The sequence below is a fragment of the Amphiura filiformis genome, chromosome 3, assembly GCF_039555335.1.
Source record: "Amphiura filiformis chromosome 3, Afil_fr2py, whole genome shotgun sequence".
In the NCBI taxonomy this organism is placed as follows: domain Eukaryota; kingdom Metazoa; phylum Echinodermata; class Ophiuroidea; order Amphilepidida; family Amphiuridae; genus Amphiura; species Amphiura filiformis.
In genome coordinates, this window is record NC_092630.1 from 45,655,631 (window position 1) to 45,675,774 (window position 20,144).

General features: G+C 36.7%; 1 protein-coding gene across 2 annotated transcripts in view; it reads left to right on the plus strand.

Moving 5' to 3' along the window:
- The window catches only part of LOC140148596 (uncharacterized), a 77,789-nt gene that overhangs the window by 40,922 nt on the left and 16,723 nt on the right, over positions 1-20,144 (plus strand). For both annotated transcript variants that reach the window (XM_072170604.1, XM_072170605.1), the window contains exons 12-17: positions 100-207; positions 5,239-5,337; positions 10,815-10,929; positions 11,560-11,691; positions 15,613-15,827; positions 19,450-19,517. In XM_072170604.1, coding sequence (XP_072026705.1) covers positions 100-207; positions 5,239-5,337; positions 10,815-10,929; positions 11,560-11,691; positions 15,613-15,827; positions 19,450-19,517 — 737 coding nt within the window. The remainder of the gene's footprint in view (positions 1-99; positions 208-5,238; positions 5,338-10,814; positions 10,930-11,559; positions 11,692-15,612; positions 15,828-19,449; positions 19,518-20,144) is intronic.

Below are 20,144 nucleotides of genomic sequence, written 5' to 3' on the forward strand. Positions count from 1 at the left end.
AATCTCATTAACTCAGGTTGGCCCAGTGATGACCATTTGTTCCACTTTTGCAATTCGTGTTCATGAATATTTTTGTGCAATGTTTTACTTAAACAATAGGATATGGTGGAACAAGTTGCAAATCTAGTTAGCGTCATGCTGAGTCCAGAAAATAGTGGTGCATGGGATCTTTTGGCTGAAAAAGCAGTGGCTGATGAGGTACCTCAGGTGAGTATCAGATACTGTAGTCACTAGTCAGTTGGGAAATAGGCAACATTTATCATTTAACTAAACAAAATGGGTTTCAGTATAAACTGGTATTTTTGTTAGCCAAATCCAAATAGAAATTACTCACGAATCTGAGCTTTCGCCATCTTGGCTGATGGCTTGATCACAGATGAACTGGTCCACTGCTTTTCCCGCGAGACTTGGTTGCTAAGGACGCATCCTCGTTACCCGGATGTGATGTTGATTTTAGCAGTGGGTCATATACATGATCTAGAAAGTGTGCACCTTCGTCACGATTGAGTGAGTTTTTGCCCCTCCTTCTGATTTGGATGGCCTCCCTGACTCTCCTCGTGAACGCATTAGAGTCTCTGTCAAGTAATTTGGCACCCTCCCAGTCGATGACATGGTTATCTTGCGCTATGTGGTCTGTTATTGCCGATTTGTGCTGCTCTGTGGTGGATAGCTTTCTGTTGGCTCTTGTAAAGTTCTTAGTCGCAATCTTGTCGGCGTCTTTCTGGTGTTCTTTCTTTCTTACCCCAAACGGCCTTCCAGTCTCTCCTATATAGGCTTTGTTGCAACCTTTGCATGGAATGTCATACACGACTTCGCTGGTTTGGTCAATGTCCTTTTTGTCCTTGGGGTGGACAAGAATACTTTTGAGCGTGTTGGTTGGTTTCATGGCCGTTGTAAACCCATGTTTACGACAGACTCTTTGGAGTTTCTCCGATGTACCCTCCACATAGGGTATTACAACCATGCCTTTAATTGGGTTCTCGCTTGTCTTTTTCTGTGGTTTTGATGCTGTTGCTTTGTCCTTCATCTGTTGTTTCACCCTGTCCACTGCCCATCGGGGTATTCACAGACCGCCAGCGCCTTAATGATTCTTTGCTCCTCCTCTTTTTTGTCTTCTTCCTCTGTCACAATCTTGTCTTTTCTATCCATCAACGTCCTGATTACACCCAGTTTCTGGTGAAGTGGGTGCTGAGATTTGAAGCTTAAATATTGGTCGGTGTGGGTTTTTTTGCTATACACCAGCAGTTTGACCGTACCATCTTGTTTACGAATGAGCAAAGTGTCCAGGAATGGTATTTGGCCCTCTTTCTCCTCTTCGTAGCTAAACTTTATATTTCCTGATTGATCGGTGGTGTTGAGGTGGTCAGTGAGCTTTTGTGTAGAGTCTTTATTGATAATTTCCAATATGTCATCGACATATCTTCTCCATCCCTGGACCAAATAAAGCACATTAGAAATGTACTTAATCTGTACTTTATGGGTACTTTAACTATACTTTATACAGGGTGTATCAAAATGATTGGTACCGCCGACTTTTCATTTTTGCAGAATTTCTTTACTATTTTTGTACCACTTTTGGGTTAATTGTTTATATATTTGAAATTATAATAGTTTAAACTTCTCTAAGAATTTTAGATCATAAAGATAGCACATTCCGTTCAGCAGTTACATGATTCTAAAGGAAAGTAGGTGTTTTTACACTTTTCATCGTAACGCTGGATCAGTAGCGCACCATTTTCAAAGCTCTATTTTACTTTACTACAAATACCTTGTGAGAATGATATGTTGAAAATCTCGGAATTTTTTTATTCTTTCCTTGCCCGTTTCTTCATTCATGATGTATATATGTTCTAATCAATATTTATTTGTTGAAAGTAATGTCAAAGCCATAATATCTTACTGACTCGAATAATTTAGGAGGGGTGAAAGAGGTTTTATTTACCATGTTTACACCTTTTAGGGCGGTAATTTATTGAGATGCATTGAGATTACTAAGTAAATGGTGTGGTAGAATGGTTATAGACTGTCAGTGTCTGTTAGGTTAAACCTGGTAAGAGTTATTTGAAAGACTCCACAATATTCGACACTTCAGCGTGATTTCACGAAGCTATGGCGAAGTACAGTGAAGATTTAGAAGACAGTTTCCAAGAGCTAGGATGATCCCATGCAAACATGGTATAAGTAACAATGTTTCAAAATTTGATATGGGCAGTTACAGAATGGACCCATTCCAGGTGTTAAGTTCATTCAAGATAGGGCTGCACCTCACACTGCCAGAGTCGTAAGGCAGGAACTATCTTTCTAAAAGTATGTGTAAAGCAATTTTATATTATGTAGACTGAAGTGAGATATTGATTAAGAGCATATAAATAGGAAGCAGTTAAATACTCATTTTGTGGTGTGTAAGTAAAATCATGATTACGTCAATCTTCGTTTAAATGACAATAGCTCCCAGACGCATCAACCTATTATCTTCAGATTGTTAGATCAATAAGTTAACATATGCCCCTTTCTATTTATAGTAAAAAAACTATATTAATTAGCAATTTTATATTTTTGTTTAATTTTTGAAAATGCCATATATCCCGGTACCAATCATTTTGATACACCTTGTAGGTAATAAGAACATATAAAGTGTACTTTAAATGTGCTTATTTTTCATATCCTGGAAAAACATTGTACTTTAAAGGTACTTTAAATGTGCTTTATATGACTTTAATTATGCTTTATGAATATTTTGATAAATATGTGAAATTTTTTATGCTTTAACTATACTTTATTTTGACTTAGTTTTTTCCCAGTGTCAGTGAGTATACTTTAATTATTTTTGACTTAACCAAATTTTGAACATCAGTGTGTACTTTAAATATACTTTATCAGTACTTTATGTATACTTTACCTGAACTGATTTTCCTGGTGGTATTGTCAGCAGTGTAAGAGTACTTAAAATGTGCTTTTCAGTGTACTTTAAATGTACTTTAATGTGGTCATTATGATGTTTACATGTACAAGTCACATGGCTACATTCTTCTAGATTTGAAAAATACCAACGGCCATCTTGTGGCAGTTGTGCTAAGGTTGTATATTGCAATGGATGTATAATAAAACTATTCATATTTATATAAAATGAAGGACTTAATGGACTTACAAATACAGGCTTGATTACAGGAGATAGTTACTGGTAATGTATGCTTGTGAACACAATTGTGTTACCAACACTTTGAGAATTAGCTCCATAAATGTGGTAAGCTTATAAAGCTTACAATTATAACCTTACTGGTGCATGATGTATACTGAATATACTTGTTTTGGTATAAAGTATAATTAAAGCACAGTACTTTAAATATGTTTGTTTGGTATAAAGTACAATTAAAGTACAGTACTTTAAATGTGCTTTTTTCAGTATGCTTTAAATGTACTTTTCTGGTCATTGTGCTTTATTTGTACTTTAAAGGTACTTTATCGTCGTTCCAAATGTCGCACATTGGAGTGCTGTTTAGAAAGCATATTTAAAGTACAGTGCTTTTAATATACTTGTTTTGGTATAAAGTATCATTCAAGCACAGTACTTTAAATATGCTTGTTTGGTATAAAGTACAATTAAAGTACAGTACTTTAAATGTGCTTTTTTCAGTATGCTTTAAATGTACTTTTCTGGTCATTGTGCTTTATTTGTACTTTAAAGGTACTTTATCGTCGTTCCAAATGTCGCGCATTGGAGTGTTGTTTAGAAAGCATATTTAAAGTACAGTGCTTTAAATATACTTGTTTTGGTCCAGGGATAGCTTAGGCTTGCAGTCTAGGGGCGCTGTTGTTATCCTCCTGCTCCAACCATTCCATGAAGAGGTTTGCTACAATTGGACTGACGGGACTGCCCATCGCTGCCCCGAAAACCTGGCGATATATAGATCCACGGAAGCTGAAGTATGTTGTAGTTAAAACAAATTGGAGAAGCTGTAAGATGTCGTCGGGGGTGAGATTTGTTCTTGAATTGAGCTGAGTGTCTTTTTCTAGCCTGTCTTTGATCACGTTGAGCGACTTTTCAATGGGCGTGTTCGTAAATAATGACACCACGTCATGGGAATTGAAGATGTCATTATCTTCAATCAGTACACAAGTCTCGCGGGAAAAGCAGTGGACCAGTTCATCTGTGATCAAGCCATCAGCCAAGATGGCGAAAGCTCAGATTCGTGAGTAATTTCTATTTGGATTTGGCTAACAAAAATACCAGTTTATGATTTCAACAATCCTACCAAATGAATCTCTTTACTGATGGGTTTCAGTAGTTTGACAGATTTACCATATTTTTAACAGAGAAATCAGGACAAGAGATCCTATCTGATATTGTTAAGTTAGCAAGATCTGCACCTGGCTACAGGAGCTTCATGATTATCAGACTTTATATTTGCTACATAAGCAGGGCTAGTCTTAACAAGTGAAAATTTGTGCCAATTCAATACACAACTATTATGATAGCTACCTGAAAATTGTGTTTAAATTTGCTTTGCATTCTAGTTACAATGAAAATCAACCTTATTTGTGACACGATCTGGTCCATGGGGGCCAAAGGCGGCAAATTTGAAACTGAGATAAAGGTAAAAATATGGAGTTAAAAACAATAAAATACATAAGAAAATAGACATCATAAAACTTCCTAACTTTAGAACCAAGTATGTAAGGCCTTTGGTCTTTTCAGTAAATTATAGCTTATTGTATGTACACTGTAATAATTACAGTAACTCAATTTTCAAAAATGCCTCCTTTGGCCCCCATGGACCAGATCGTGTCACATTTTAAAATTGCAGTGGTAATTAATGATACTTTTGCGTTGCGGAATGATACTTTCTGGTGTTTATAGTTTGAGTAACTTATAGACTTCATATTCACATGCATAATTTGTTTCCAAAATTTTACAGTACAGAGCAGTTGCTGTATTTTTAGCTTTGCTGCTTTTTACCAGTCAAGAATATGCAAATTTATGCAAATTAGGATGTTTTTCTAACAATGAACACCATTTCCTTAGAAAAAGTACATTTTCAGAAAATATAGCCTTTTAGCTACAATATGAGACCAAAATCACATACTTGACTTGATTTTTAAATTTTGACAATTTGGGCAAGGTTGCTTGGAATTGACCATTAACAAATTGGCAAAATATTTTATAGTACTTTTTGTACATGCTGCCATTCAGTCAAAATCATTTTTTGCATCTTTTTTCTCATATCATAACCATAAAAGAGTGACAGTGGCACCACATCGCCTCCAGAAAAAAAAGAACCAAGTGGATCTGATGAAGCTACTGAAGCTGAAGCAGCCGTTGAAAAAGCTGAACAAAAGGTAAGTTAGTTGACATATAGTGTCTACTAACAGCATTGTGTACCAACAGCAGGACTCTCAACAAAATCTTAAAATATATGTTACTCTGGGGTCCATTTCACTAAACTTTACGAAGCTTTGTAAGTCTCAAAATCAATCGTTATGACGTATCGTAAGTTCTATCAAACTCTTTTGAAGTTTTGGATGAGAAAACAGACATTTTGATGAGAAACTACCAAAATGAAAAGAATTCCAATTTTTTGTCTCGTCTAAACTCTTTTCAGAGGGAGACTTAGTATACAAATATATACTGCCATGAGAGGTTCTGGTTAAAACTATGGGCCCGAGGTGAGAAAAATAGTATTAATTGATCTCAACGAGGGACCATAGTTTTAACCAGAACTTCGAATAAAGGCAGTATATATTTGTTTTATATACTTCATTAATATGTTCTTTGTTCATGGTTAAAAGAAAATTATTTGATGTTTTGACTCTCCAGCTTCTATCCTGAGTGAACAGCACGACCAATTTAAGTACAACCTATATTTTGCCCTTCAAAAAAATCGAATAGGCTAATCGGGCTAACCAATTACAGCAGCGCTTAAATTACGCTATGGCAGTTTCAAGCGTATGCGTGAACTGTTCCGTCGCATCGAATGCGCGCACGCGGAAGGCATGGTCAAAAGTACTATTTACAGCTTGGAGGTACTATTTACGGCTCATCCGGGACATTGAAAATACTATTTACGTCTTAGCGGTACTATTTACGTATAGGAGTACTGATGGTAGAACTATTTTTGGTCATGTGATCCACTTTTAACCAATCAATGAACAAGAATATATTAATGAAGTATATAATAATCACTATGGTGTGTCCGTGTGTGTGGGGCGTGTGGGTGAGGGTTTGTCTGAAGCTTGCAAGGTTTTTTTGGTAATTCGGGGTCAAATCGCCATGGATGCAGGTTCATGAAAGTTGGTGGGAACAACCACCGTAGCAAGAAAAAAATGTCATGGTCATTTTGGGGTCATTCGGAGTCATATGGGGTCAAATTGCCATAAATTGTTGCAGGTTCATGATAGTTTTGGGGAACCATCATCATAGCGAGACAAAATGTCATGGTCATTTTGGGGTCATTCGGGGACAAATCGCCATAGATTGTTGCAGGTTCATGAAATTTGGTGGGAACGATCACAGTAGCAAGACAAAAAATGTCCAGGTCATTTTGGGGTCATTCGGAATCATTTGGGGTCAAATCACAGAGGTCGGTATACACAAGAGTCGCATTAGTGTACATGTTCACGTAACCTCCTTCAACTCATTTGCATAGAATTGGATACCAGGATCGTATTCTGATTCATCATGCCTTCTAACCTGTACTAATTAGCATACTTTTGGATACCTCCATATTTGGTATTACCTAATAGAGCTGGTCACTTCGTCAAACATCCGACGAACGAACGTGTGCGGTTTTCTTTTTTTTACTGTTATATCGTGAAATACCATATAGCTGACGTGTTAGTCCAATATGATAGGAAAATATTTCTGGCGATGACCCCATGTTAACATTGGCTAAATAAGCTGTATTTTCGCTGGAAAGGGCCGGGACTTTTCGGCCATTTTGTTTGCAAAAGGCATGTTCTTCTCCTGTGTTACCCGGAAGTGGCAGCACCAGAACAAATGACGTCATTTCTGGATTTCAACCGGAACGGTTACGTTCACTGCCGTGCATCAGTATACGACCCCAAAATGACCTGGACATTTTTTGTCTCACTATGGTGATGGTTCCCAAAAACGTTCATGAACCTGCAACAATCTATGTCAATTTGACCCAAAGATGTTTTACTTTACGTTCATGAAAGTTTATCTGTGTTGGTATAAATCATGATTTTGATTTAAACTTTTGATCCAAACACAAGGAAATAATTCCTACCTCGGAATTTTCAGATGGTACTCCATCTTTCATCAGCGAGTGAGTGACTGTATCAGGTCGTGATTTTCTTGACCTTTGACCTGATAACAGACTCGTAGACTCCTGAAAGCTTGAACCGCCCCGTCTTTGTTGAGAGATGGTTGGTTGGCTTTGATGTGAACAGCTTCTTTGACTCCACGTTGGAACCACCTGCTGTCTCTGTCAAGTATGCGGACTTTATCCAAGTCCACAAAATGTCCCGGTGACTCGATGTGAATGTGGTTTGAGACCTCTGATGCTGTACTACTGGGTCTCCTGTGTTCATTGAAACGTGTTTTCAGAGAGCGTTCAGTTTCGCCAATATAGGTTTCTTTGCACTGTCCGGTACCGTAACAGTTTTGCCCTGGCAAGGATGTAATATACCGGACCTGTAATGTCCTTCTTATCTGTCTTGTCCTTGGGTGACACGAGGATTTGTCTAAGTGTGCGGGTCGGTTTGAAGAAAACGCTAACACCGTAGTTGCTAAAAGTCCTTCTAATGGCTTCAGAAGTGCCTTTGATATAGGGGAGAACTATGTGACCTTTATTTGGGCGTTTATCGCCCACGTCGCTCGTTTTGTGAGTTTTTGGTTCTGCAGCTTTATCGAGAGCCCATTTGGGGTATCCGCATTTCACTTAGGCATTGTTCACATGTGCTTTCTCGTCTTCGCGATCCTGGAGGTTAGTGACCACGGTGACGGCCCTATGGTACAAAGTTCGGATGACTCCAAGTTTGTGATCAATGGGGTGATTAGACGAGAAATTGAGATATTGATCGGTGTGTGTGCTTTTGCAGTAAATGGTGACTTTGATGGATCTGTCAGGTTGGATTACGGTGAGAGTTACCAGAAAAGCAAGCGAGTCGTTTTCCTCTCCTTCGATGGTGAATTTGATGTCCTTGTCCAGCAAATTTAGATGGTCAGTAAATTCTTGCGAGTGACACTTCTTAAGTTTGCAGTGGGTGTCATCTACATAGCGAAACCACCACAGAGGGAGGTGGGGTGCTGTCGCAATAGCTCTCTGTTCAAGGTCTTCCATGTAAATGTCGCACAGTATCGGAGAAAGCGGAAGGCCCATGGCCGCACTGCGTGTAACTGTTCATAATAGTCTCCATTGTAAATAAAATACTGTTTCAGACAGGTTTCACAGAGTCTAACTATCTGGTCAGGTGTTAATTCAGTTCTATCACCGAGGGCGCTATCCTGTTCTAGGCGAGAACATACAATCCGAAGTGCTTTGTCCACAGGGACAGATGTAAATAAGGCACTGACGTCATACGATCTTTTAACTCCTCATCCTCCTCTACTCTTTGATCTTGGATAAGTTCAACAAATTGCTGCGAGTTAGAAATAATTATGATGTTTGGTTTTCCCGACAAGAGGTGCCAAAATGTCCGTGACTAATTTGGAACAGTTATAAGTGATGGAGCCAATGCAGCTGACTATTGGGCGCAATGGAGTGTTCAATTTGTGCACCTTGGGCAGTCCATAAAACTTAGGGGAATTTTCAGCAGTTGGGTACAACTTCCGATACTCGACCCTGTTTATGGCACCTTCATTTTCAATGTCCTGCAGTACCGACACAAGATTTTTCTTGTATCTGGAGGTAGGATCACGTTTTCCTAACTTTTTGTATGTGTTGGTATCCCCAAGCAAAGCTTCACACTACGAGTCTGTTATCAGGTCAAAGGTCAAGAAAATCAGGACCTGATACAGTCACTCACTCGCTGATGAAAGATGGAGTACCATCTGAAAATTCCGAGGTAGGAATTATTTCCTTGTGTTTGGATCAAAAGTTTAAATCAAAATCATGATTTATACCAACACAGATAAACTTTCATGAATGTAAAGTAAATCATCTTTGGGTCAAATTGACATAGATTGTTGCAGGTTCATGAACGTTTTTGGGAACCATCACCATAGTGAGACAAAAAATGTCCAGGTCATTTTGGGGTCATCTGGGGTCAAATTGCCATAGATTGTTGCAGGTTCATGAAATTTGGTAGGAATGACCACTGTAGCAAAACAAAAAATGTCAAGGTCATTTTGGGGTCATTCGGAGTCATTTGGGGTCAAATTGCTATAGATTGTTGCAGGTTCATGAAAGTTTTTGGGAACCATCACCATAGCGACCACCGAAACAAGACCAAAAAGGTCAAGGTCATTTTGGGGTCTTTTGGGGTCAAATCGCCATAGATTGTTGCAGGTTTATAGTGTTACCTAATAACGTGCTCAGTGGAAATAGTCTAGATCGGTTCTGGTGATGCGATGTAGACTTCTGACAACCGTGAACCACCTCATGAGGTGACCATGCAGTGTGTCACATGGTATTTCTGTCACTAGAAACAACAGTTAATGTTTACTGGGTGTTGCACTTTGTAAATTGTAAATTTGATGTGTCACATTATGACCTTAATTAAAAGATGGGGTTCATGATGTTTTCAGTACATACGGTACACACCACAACCATTAACGTAAGCATCAGTAGAAATATGCTTGTTCTTGGTGAATTGGATTGTGGGTTACCTGGTTATTCTTAGTACAATTAAGTATTTTATTTTGTATCAATGTTAATTGATTCATATAAGGCCAAAAAAAAAAGTTTGTTTCCTGTACCGTGCGCGCATTTCGTTTTTGACGGCTTATTTTGCACATTAGAATTTTTTTTTAACTTTCAAAGGAGAAAAAAACCGGAAAATTGCAAATAAATAATATAAAACACTACTGGAGAAAACATTTACACATTACACAAATGCATGTAGTGAAAAACTACTGGAGAAAACATCACACATTTTTTAAATACCTTTTTTTAATTTGAAGGTTGAAAGGGATCATTAAATTATTCTTGAATATGAAGAAATATGGGTTTTTTGTGGGTGTCAGAGCAACCCACTGTAAATTCCCATTCCAATTTATGCGTTAAAAATAGTTTTTGTTCATTTCAAGGCATGGATTTAAAAAAAAAATTAATAGCATTTGACGTTTTAGACCTGCTACAGGAAGCAAACATGGGGTTTTTTTGTCCTAAAAGGATGTGATATAAATATTTCAATTTGACCCTTTCTGTCATTCAGCCTCATTTTCCCACATTGGGTCAAATTTATACACACACAGCAACTGTATTTGTACAATTCTTGAGTAACTTTTCTTTTTAAATTGGCTATTGTAATTACTGGTAGCAGTGTTAATAATTTGATTTTTATGGATAAAAGAGAAGGATAGTAGTTCATTACAAGTTTAAAGGAAGAAGAATGTAATAGACCATTTGAATGAAAATTGATAGTTATTAACAAGGTTGATGACTTTGCATTAGTTATGCTGTGGCACCTCTTACAGTTCAAGATCATAGTCAGTGGCGTGTCCGGGGGCTTTGGGTGCTGAAGTCCCCCACACTTGGTTAAAAGCATGTAAAATCAGCCGTTTTTTGGCAATTTTAGCCATTAAGGCCCCGCATAACTCTGAAAACCCCTCTGCGCCCCCCCGCAGAAAAAATATTCTTAATGGCAGCAATTCCCAAGTCAATTTATTTCTCATATTAATTCCTTTGCAGCAAACCGCTATGGTGGAAGCTACTGTTAACATTGTGAGTGGTCTAGGTGCAATGGCTAGTAATTTGGTGTCCAAGGATGTTGTTCAGGTTGTAACCATCACAAATGACAATCTTGGTAAGATATTCAACTATTCCAGTTGAAATTCATACACCCTCCATTTTTCAGACGTGATCAGCGTCACACCCATCAGATTGCTAACACTGTGCAATGGCCGCATTGCCTATTGACCCAACAGTTTTGCAATCAATAGAATTTCACTCCAGCAATTGCAATAAGTTGGCAGCCATGCAATCCTTGAGGATAATAAGACATAGTAAGTTTGCCTATAATGTGACTCAGTTGGGCCGGTTGAGGCACATTTGCAGTAGATGACGGGTATTTTTCTTTTTTTTTGTGTGTGGACATATAATATTCTTTTTTGATATCTCCTCTCATGCCTTATGCCCATTTCTTGATGAAAGAGAGATAAACACTGTTCATAAGGCCCCCCCCAAAAAAATTGCGCGATTTGACAAAAAAGAAATGCGGAAATTTTTTTTTTTTTTTTTTTTTTTCCAGAAAAATTGGGCGAAAATCAGACTCTTTTCTCAAAATACCATAAAAAGTCGGGAGTAAAAATTTTTTTTTAAATCGCATTTCGCATTTGTTTTCAAACCACTCGTGAGCTTTGAGACAAACCTTTTTTTTTTTTTGGCCTAATATGTGTGTCAACATTGAAGTATTTGTTTTGTATCTTGGATTCAGAGGGTGAAATTAAGAAGGAAAGTGTTGAAGAATTAACCAAAGATGGCTACAAATTTGAAGCAGATAATGCCAACTTGGGAGCAAAGGTGGAGATACCAACCATTAACTTGGATTTGATAGATGAATATGGTGGTAAGTACCTTAAGGTTAAATACCACTAATTATTTATTACATGGGTTTCAATGGGAAAATGCCTAATTTCGGGTGGAATTTTCTCATATTCAGAACTCTCACAGTTCAATACCACTAATATCAGGTGAAACTATATGATTTAGATGCCAAATGATCAAAAATTCAACATAGGTTGACCTGAGACTTTTCTTGTTTTAATGCACTGAACCGTAAACACCTTAAAATGACAGTGCGCCCTCGAAGCTGAAAGTTACAATATGGTAGGGCTTAATGTTTACTAAAAACCGAAGCCGTATGTATGAATTTTGGTACTATTACAACAAAAATGTCATATAATGAGAGAAAATGTACCATTTTGAAGCATCAAACTCTAAAAAGTACTTTTTTGGCTATATAACTTGATCAATTTCAGCGATTTTAATGCAGTCTTTTCGAATGCCATGAAAACAAATAGTTACTCGTCGTATTTCAATATATCGCCCAGGCCTATAGTGGTATTTAACCTTAAGGGGGGTACTACACCCTGGCCAATTTTGTGCCTATTTTTGCATTTTTCTCAAAATGATAGTGCATTGGTGACAAGTAAGATATGTATATTATAGGGCAAGGATTATACAACTACTGCACTGAAAATTCAGCAACTCAAAGCAAGTAGTTATTGATTTATTGATCAAATATTGGTTTTCCCTCATTTTTGACTAACTCCACAATTGTCTGTGCTGATATAAAATTCCAGTGCAGTAGTTGTAGTCCTTGCCCCTATAATATACATATATCACTTGCGCTATAATTTTTGAGAAAAATGCAAAAATAGGCACAAAATTGGCCAGGGGTGTAGTACCCCCTTAAAGGAGGATTTTGTGATCCTACAGTAGTATCCTCTTTTTATGACATTTTCAGTAAATATCCACGAAAAAAAATTATTCCCAAAATTTGAGTTGATACTGATTTAGTGTTTGCGAGTTATGCATGATTATGTGTGTATTACACTGCCCCATAGGCCACTGTTGTAATTTCGTTCTGGTATACCAGAACAAAATTCAAATTTGACAATATTTTTGCTAAACAAATTAATCTGCAAGAAATTTTTGGAACATAAACATGCCAGAGGTTTCCAGTGGTATAAAAATCTCAACATTTTTTGAGAAAAGTTGGGGATGAGGCTGTGGATCACGAAATGCCCTTTTAAGTACCTAATTAGAGATAGGAAAGACATAACATTGGACATAGAATAATATTTTATGGAGACCAGAAACATAATATAAATAGTATTCATGAGCCTATCCATCACAGGACAAAATAAAAAGTACCTATGACATGCTAGTCCATAACAAATATGACTTTCATGGAAAATAGCAAAAAGATCTGTAAGAGGAACTTCCATTATAATGACTTTTGATTTCAAACATTGACACTTCATTTGCTAATCAATCTACATAAAATCACAAGATCCTGGCTAGAGCCCACACTTTTTATGCAATAAACAGGGTGCAAGTGTCGGTCAGGACTGTTCTTCCATGGTAGCACTGAAATCAAGACATTCTGATTGTTAGCAGATTCTACACTGGAATCTCTAAAAGATGAGTACGAGCATAGTCAAGGGAGGACTGGTTTTACACCTTTAATTGAATTGAAATGAAATTATTAATAAAGAGTAAAACAAAAATAAATACCTTGGGATTTGCTTCTATATTTCAATAAATATTTCTTCAATTGAAAAGATATTTTGGCATGCATCTTCAGCAGAATCAAAGACACTGATTTCATAGTCTGTAATTGACTTCATGCTTGAAGTGGCAAAAAGTTAATATCAAGTACTCAATTATAAATAATCCATGTTTTCCTGATACCGGGTGCTTAATTATAATCCAAGTGTACTTGCTAATACCGTAACCACACGGGTATAAGCCCACCTTCAGCTATAAGCCCACCTCCTATTTTTCAAATATTCTGGGAACAAGGGTGCACTCAGGTATAAGCCCAGCAATTTTGACTAAGTTCTTAAATCAAGTCAATGCTTTTCTCTCACATTTAAAAACAAATATAAAAGAATGTCAGTTGATAAGTAACATTCTATACTTATAATTAAAAAACATTGACATAGATGACAGAAATTACTGGCAAATCAGGCATATACAAATGGGGATGATTGCTCTAGTTTTTAAATTCAAGTACTAGCCCCTCCCCAGTTATAAGCCCACCCCCATTTTTGAAGTGAAATCTGCCATCTAGAGGGGTGGGCTTATACCCGAGTGGTTACGGTAATGGTTCCCGGATTATAATGCAAATCTGTAGATGATGCATGTCAAAAATATTTTCCAATTGAAGAAATGCTTTTTAAAAAACAAAAATAAATTCCAAGTGGTAGTTATTTTAGTTTCACTCTTTAGTAAACTCAGTAAACAGATTTTGTTGTATCTAAACCAGGAAATGCGCTTACTTGTGTACGTTTCAGCAAACACTTGCCCTTGCCAACACTTGATGATGATTGATTGCTACTATTGTCTGTCCAAATAACTTAGACACCCGGTTTTTAGGATATATTTCGAAAAGTTTTCACTTTGGCAAAAAGTCATGAAAGAAAAGTGGCTAAACACGGTCAGACCTAACAGAAATGATTAGTAAAGCGATAAAAATATATTCTTCCTTGTCTACTTTTATTCAATTTTGACCAATTTACAGCAAGATAGCTGGGTCCAGCCGAATATTCCTAATGACTTGAAACTTTTGATGGGATAATCTATTTACAGTAAGGGTGTTTGAACATTGTAATCATGCATATTGATCAGTGATTCCACCCTTTTTTCTTTGATCCTTTTACTAATTCACAATAATGGCGGTCTACTTAAATGCATTCAACAAAATCATGTTTGCAATCTACCGCGAGAGGTCGTCACACGCATAACAAAAACACTACGATCAAATAGGTTGATGGCAATATTTGATTGTGCCATGATTTCAGTGAAGGACACCGGTTCAAATCCTTTGTTTGGAGCCAATCAATAATTTCATGCACAACCTCTATAACTCAAAAGATGTCACAGTTGGTGTATTATATGAAATGATAGGGCAAGTTACTATGCGCCTGGAGTGTATTGTGAATTATACTCCTCACCAATAACATCAGAACATTCATATGGCATACAATTTGTATTTTCTTAGAATTGTGCCAAGCCAAAAGCATGCACAGAAGAAGAAGAAGAAGAAGATTCAAATACCGCGCCGAATTGTTGTAATTGGTTGAAGGATAGCTGGGATCACTGAGTTCATACACAGGCTATACACTAAGAATAAATATATGCCAATTAGAAACACTGTCTGCATTTTATGACCTGAATTATATTTTTCATTTTTATAAAATGTTTTTGGTGAGGAGTATAATTGATTTACTATTCATCCATTCACTATCCAAAATCACCATACCTACAAATCTGTATAATGAGACCTTCCAAAATAATGGTACCCAACTTCTACCGGATTATTTTTAAAGTGTTGAGAAAAAACCCTCCAATTTCAATAGAATTTCTGGTAAACTCTCACTCAATGCTTTGGAAACACAAAAATCCCGTTAGGTCTCAGCGAATGTTAACACTTTTCTTTCATGACTTTCTTTGAAAGTGTATATTTGTTCAAATAAGTAACAAAAACTGGGTGTCTAAGTTAATTGGACAGACAATAGCAACTAATTCTAGATGTATCTCCAGCACAGGTCTTGGTGTTGCCATTTGATTTTTCGTCTGGAGATTTTCTTGATCCCAGTTTTAGAAACTCATCGAAAATGTGAGATAATCAATACTGTTCTTCTTTTCTGTTCCTGGTGGTGCCCCATCCTCTTTCTAATTTCTATAAATTTGAAATTGTTCAACCATATTAATAGTAAAGTTTTGATTATGTTTCCTACTCTTTATGATATATTTATAGAGCCAGCAAAGGAGGTAGTTATTTCTGCAATTGTTATTGACTCATCAGCGATACTAGCTGCTGCTGAAGTTACAAGGGAAGCCAGAGAAGCTGCTAACAAAGGAAGTATCAAAAACGATCCAGGAACACTGGTTTCCAATTTGTTTAGCTTTGATCTACTTGTTGATGGGAAGCCTAGGCAAATTCCTATCACATATACCTTGACTCACAGGCCGGTAAGAAATTAAAACTCTCTCTGTTTCTGTTCTCTGTTTGTGAAGTAATCACATTGCTATTAACATACCTGCTAACTGCAGTGTAATGTGAACTGTCCTTGTTTTGTGTGTTTTGTTTGTTGTTTTATTTTATTTTTATTTTTTCCCTCAGCTAAAAACAGGGAGTGTCCCAATTTCTGAAAATTTTAGAGAACAAAGAAATGTCATTCTTGTTATGAAATTTTTCTTTAAAATATAATGTAAACTTTGCAATCAAACCACGCCACTCAAAATTATGTAATTGTTGCAATTTTAGCCTCTTCTGGGTTTGCCTTCTCAAAGAGTTTTTTTAGAAGAATACTCTCAGCCAAACACTGCTATATATGATGATGACTCTTGATTAGACTTGAGATAATGTCATGTACAACATCTTTGATGTCACTTGCTGTGCAAATGGGCTATTCCAGTTAAAACCCATACACCCAAGACATGACCTTTATCTTCCACACAGGGGTGTAGATTTTGAATGGAGTCACTCACTCAGGTAACCCCATTTGAAATTTCACACTCCCTGTATGGAAGAAAGATCATGTCTTCCACAGGGGGTGTACATATTTCAACTGGAATAGCCCAGTGGACATGCACACAATATAATGCATATATATATCATTTAAATTCTTAACACTATTAATGCTCTGCATGCTATGCTAGCCATAGGTTTCAACATAAAAAACGCATGGTTCTACCGGAATGCACTTGCCAGAAAGAAATAGGAAATAATATGCACTCATGCACATGACCTTTAGCATCATCAGTAAAACTCATAATATCATGATGGAAAGTCAACATCATCTGGTAGATTTTCTAGGCAGATATGTGAATAATAGAAGTTTTAAACTGCTATTATCTGTTCCAAATCCAATGATGCCTCATGCATATTTTCCTGGGTAGACTTAGGCTACTATTCACTGGACACTTCGCTCGCATTTCAACAGAAAGATTACAGGATACCGTTTAAGGCCAAAATTCACCTTAATTAAGACCAAATTAGTAATATTTGTGCCAATTGTTTGGACCTTCATGTGCAATTTATCCAGGAAGTGTGACTATATACTAGGAGCAGGTCAGGTGTTTCCCCCTTCTCTGAAGGGACGCCATTCTGTATACCGGGTGGCACAAACTCTAGCTATGTCCAATTATGTACTCAAAACATCACATGTGTCGCATATATGTCATAGCAAGTTGCAGCAAAAATGTCTTAATTAATAATTATATCAAATAAACGCATTTTCATGTGACATGATCTAGTCCCAGGAGGCCAAAGGCGGCAAATTTGAAATTAAGATATGGGCAAATATATGAAGTAAAAAAACAATTAAACACATAAGAAAATACACATCACAAAACTTCATCACTTTAGAACCATACTTTTGGTGTTTTCAGTACAATGATAGCTTAATGTTTATGTAAGGTAATCATTATAGTAACTCAATTTTCAAAAATACCTCATTTTGCCTCCATGGACTAGATTGTGTCACATATAGTACACTCAACATAATTTTATTTCACCAGACAGCATCAAACTATGGAGCAACCTGCCTCAAGATTTGATCAACAGCACATCTTTTGCAAGACTATCCAGCTACACTCAGCCAGCTTGTTGCACACTATTACTTTTGAAGTTGAATCACTTGCACTTTACTAGTTCACCTGGCATGCACACAACCAGCACAGTATGTAATAGAGAGATTGCGATTTCCAAACGTAGCATCGAACATACATGGAATCTATTCAAAACCACTCTTCTGTGACGGGATTTTGAACAGATTCCACGTACGTTCGATGCTAAGTTTGGAAATCGATCGCAATCTCTCTAATATGTCGGTTTGTACTTTTCAAGGAAAAAAGACAGAATTCTTTCCAATTGTTTTGCTATACTTAAATGTGTTAATATGTCAGCTAAGGTCATGATGCTGATTCAATCAAGTTTAGAAGCACAGACACTATGTAAGAAACCAACCAAAAAGGTATGGAAATCATTGTGTAGGTAATGTTTTTTGAAATGACAATTGAATTACCTGTTTGTTGTGCAGTAAACTGATTGAATCATATGGGTGAAATATTGGGCTATTCCATTTAAAAGCCACACAACCCCTGTGGAAGATTCTGGCAATAACATCCATGGGGGAGTATGAATTGCAAATGGAATGAACACATTAGCAGCTCCATTTGAAACTCACCTCCTCAGTGGAAGATTCAGGTTGAATCTTTCTTAGAGGATATGTGTAATTCAAATGGACCTGCTTAATGTGTTAATTCCATTTGAAATTCATACTCCCCCTGTGGAAGATGTTTCCAAAATCTTCCACATGGGTAGCGTGGATTTTAAGTGGAATAGCCCATTGTTCTCTAGAATTCATCTTGAAAGGCAATGTTTTGATGATGTTGCATTGCATAATTATAGTCTATTATATGGGGTTTTTTTTATGATTTAAAAATCACATTTTGGGGCCTTTATCTAGAGTCCGAAGTTTTCCGTTTTACGGAAAAACGGGAAAAAATCACGGAATCGGAAGTAGAACACGGAAAGTGACATTTTTGTATGATGTGACAAAAATTGTTAAAAGATAAGAGAAATAAATGTTGAAAACAATCATGAGTCGTGTGTGTCAATTTTTATGATAAAAATACTGTTCAATAATACCGAAATAAAGGTATATTACCAAGGCATGAGTCCCTTTATCACTCCAAACATCGTATATATATTAGTCGACCTATTATCGTGAGAATATTCCAATCAGAACATATTGATCGCGATATTGAACACCTTATTGTGACATTAATATCACTGTTTATACATTTTAAGCTTTATTCATGACACGGATTTACAAATTGTACACGGATTACAACACGGAAAATGGATTTTAGAAAACGGTAAACTTCGGACTCTACCTTTATCATGATAAGGCCATACCCAACATCACTGGATTTGTGTGTATTTGCTGACTTGCTTTTGCTGTGTTCAAGGACTATCAGACACAGCCACATATTTCATGGGTCTTATGGTTCCACTTTTCTTCAGAATCTACTTAAAACATTTTCTCATTAAATTAATCATATCAACATGTTCAAAAGAATTATGATCAAAATTTTTCGTTTAGAACCTCATATTGGATAGCATTATCAAAGTAAAATTCAGTTCAAGATTCCACATCACAGCTTGATGCTTTTAAAACATCGCAGCTTCATGTGACAAAATTAAAATGTACTGCAACAATATATCATGACACCGCGGCTGTGATGTGGAGTCGGCATCTCCTTTTATAGTCATTCTGCCGACCTTTATTTCCAGCAGCCAATCAGAAGCGTGCACAGCTGCAATTTTGCAGCACGATGCAAAGAAAGGTGAACAAAGTTTAACTCACATCGGCAACAAATTTCCACCATGCCAAGAGAATTTTCACTGCTGAGCAGAGTCTGTATCGGACTTCAATGTGAATTCCCATTCATGTTAATCTATTTTTGTTAGATTTGATATCTCTACCTATCTGAAGATTATCTGTATTGTGCGAAGTCTTGTTTTCATTTGTTTTACATCTATCTAACACTAAAACCTTTTCATAATTGTACCATTTTACTACAGGCTTCAAATGGGACTGGCAGAGCATATTCTGAAGTTTCAGACTGTGTCTTTCATGATACCAGTGTTAAGTAAGTATAGTGTATTACTGTCTGTTCAATTAGCTTAGATTCTTGAATTTTAAGATATTTGAAAAATAAAAAATTGCTGCCAAGTCATCAAAGAAAAGTGTTAGCACAGCCTTAGACCTAACGTGATTTATACTTTTCAAATTCCCAAGTTCAATTTAAAACCCGATTTCTTTTCAATTTTGCCTCATTTTAGACAGTTACTTGGGTCCACCAAAAGGGTTCGCGACCTTTTCACAAATCGAGTGGGACGGTCCATTCTCAACTTAGGGCATAGACCCTATCCAATTTAGCAAAACAATCTGTCCACCAATCTATCCTGACATTCCAATCGTTATACCGCTCCGGTTATTGGATAGGTTCTATAGGTGATGATGGTCCACCGGTTTTGTTACACGAAATTATATGGCGCGATTACGCTTTTATGCATAACATTATTCTGAGCATTGTTTTTCCTAAACAATGACATTAAAATTATGGATTTCGCTTCTTATTTCAACTGGTTTACAATATAATTGAGTTTTGTTTAATACCATCATTCCTTCCCAAGAATATCAGCATTCGCTTGACATTTTCAGATACAGTGACTTTACAAGAATTGCTTTCTGTAACCTGATTGTTTTAAATAAC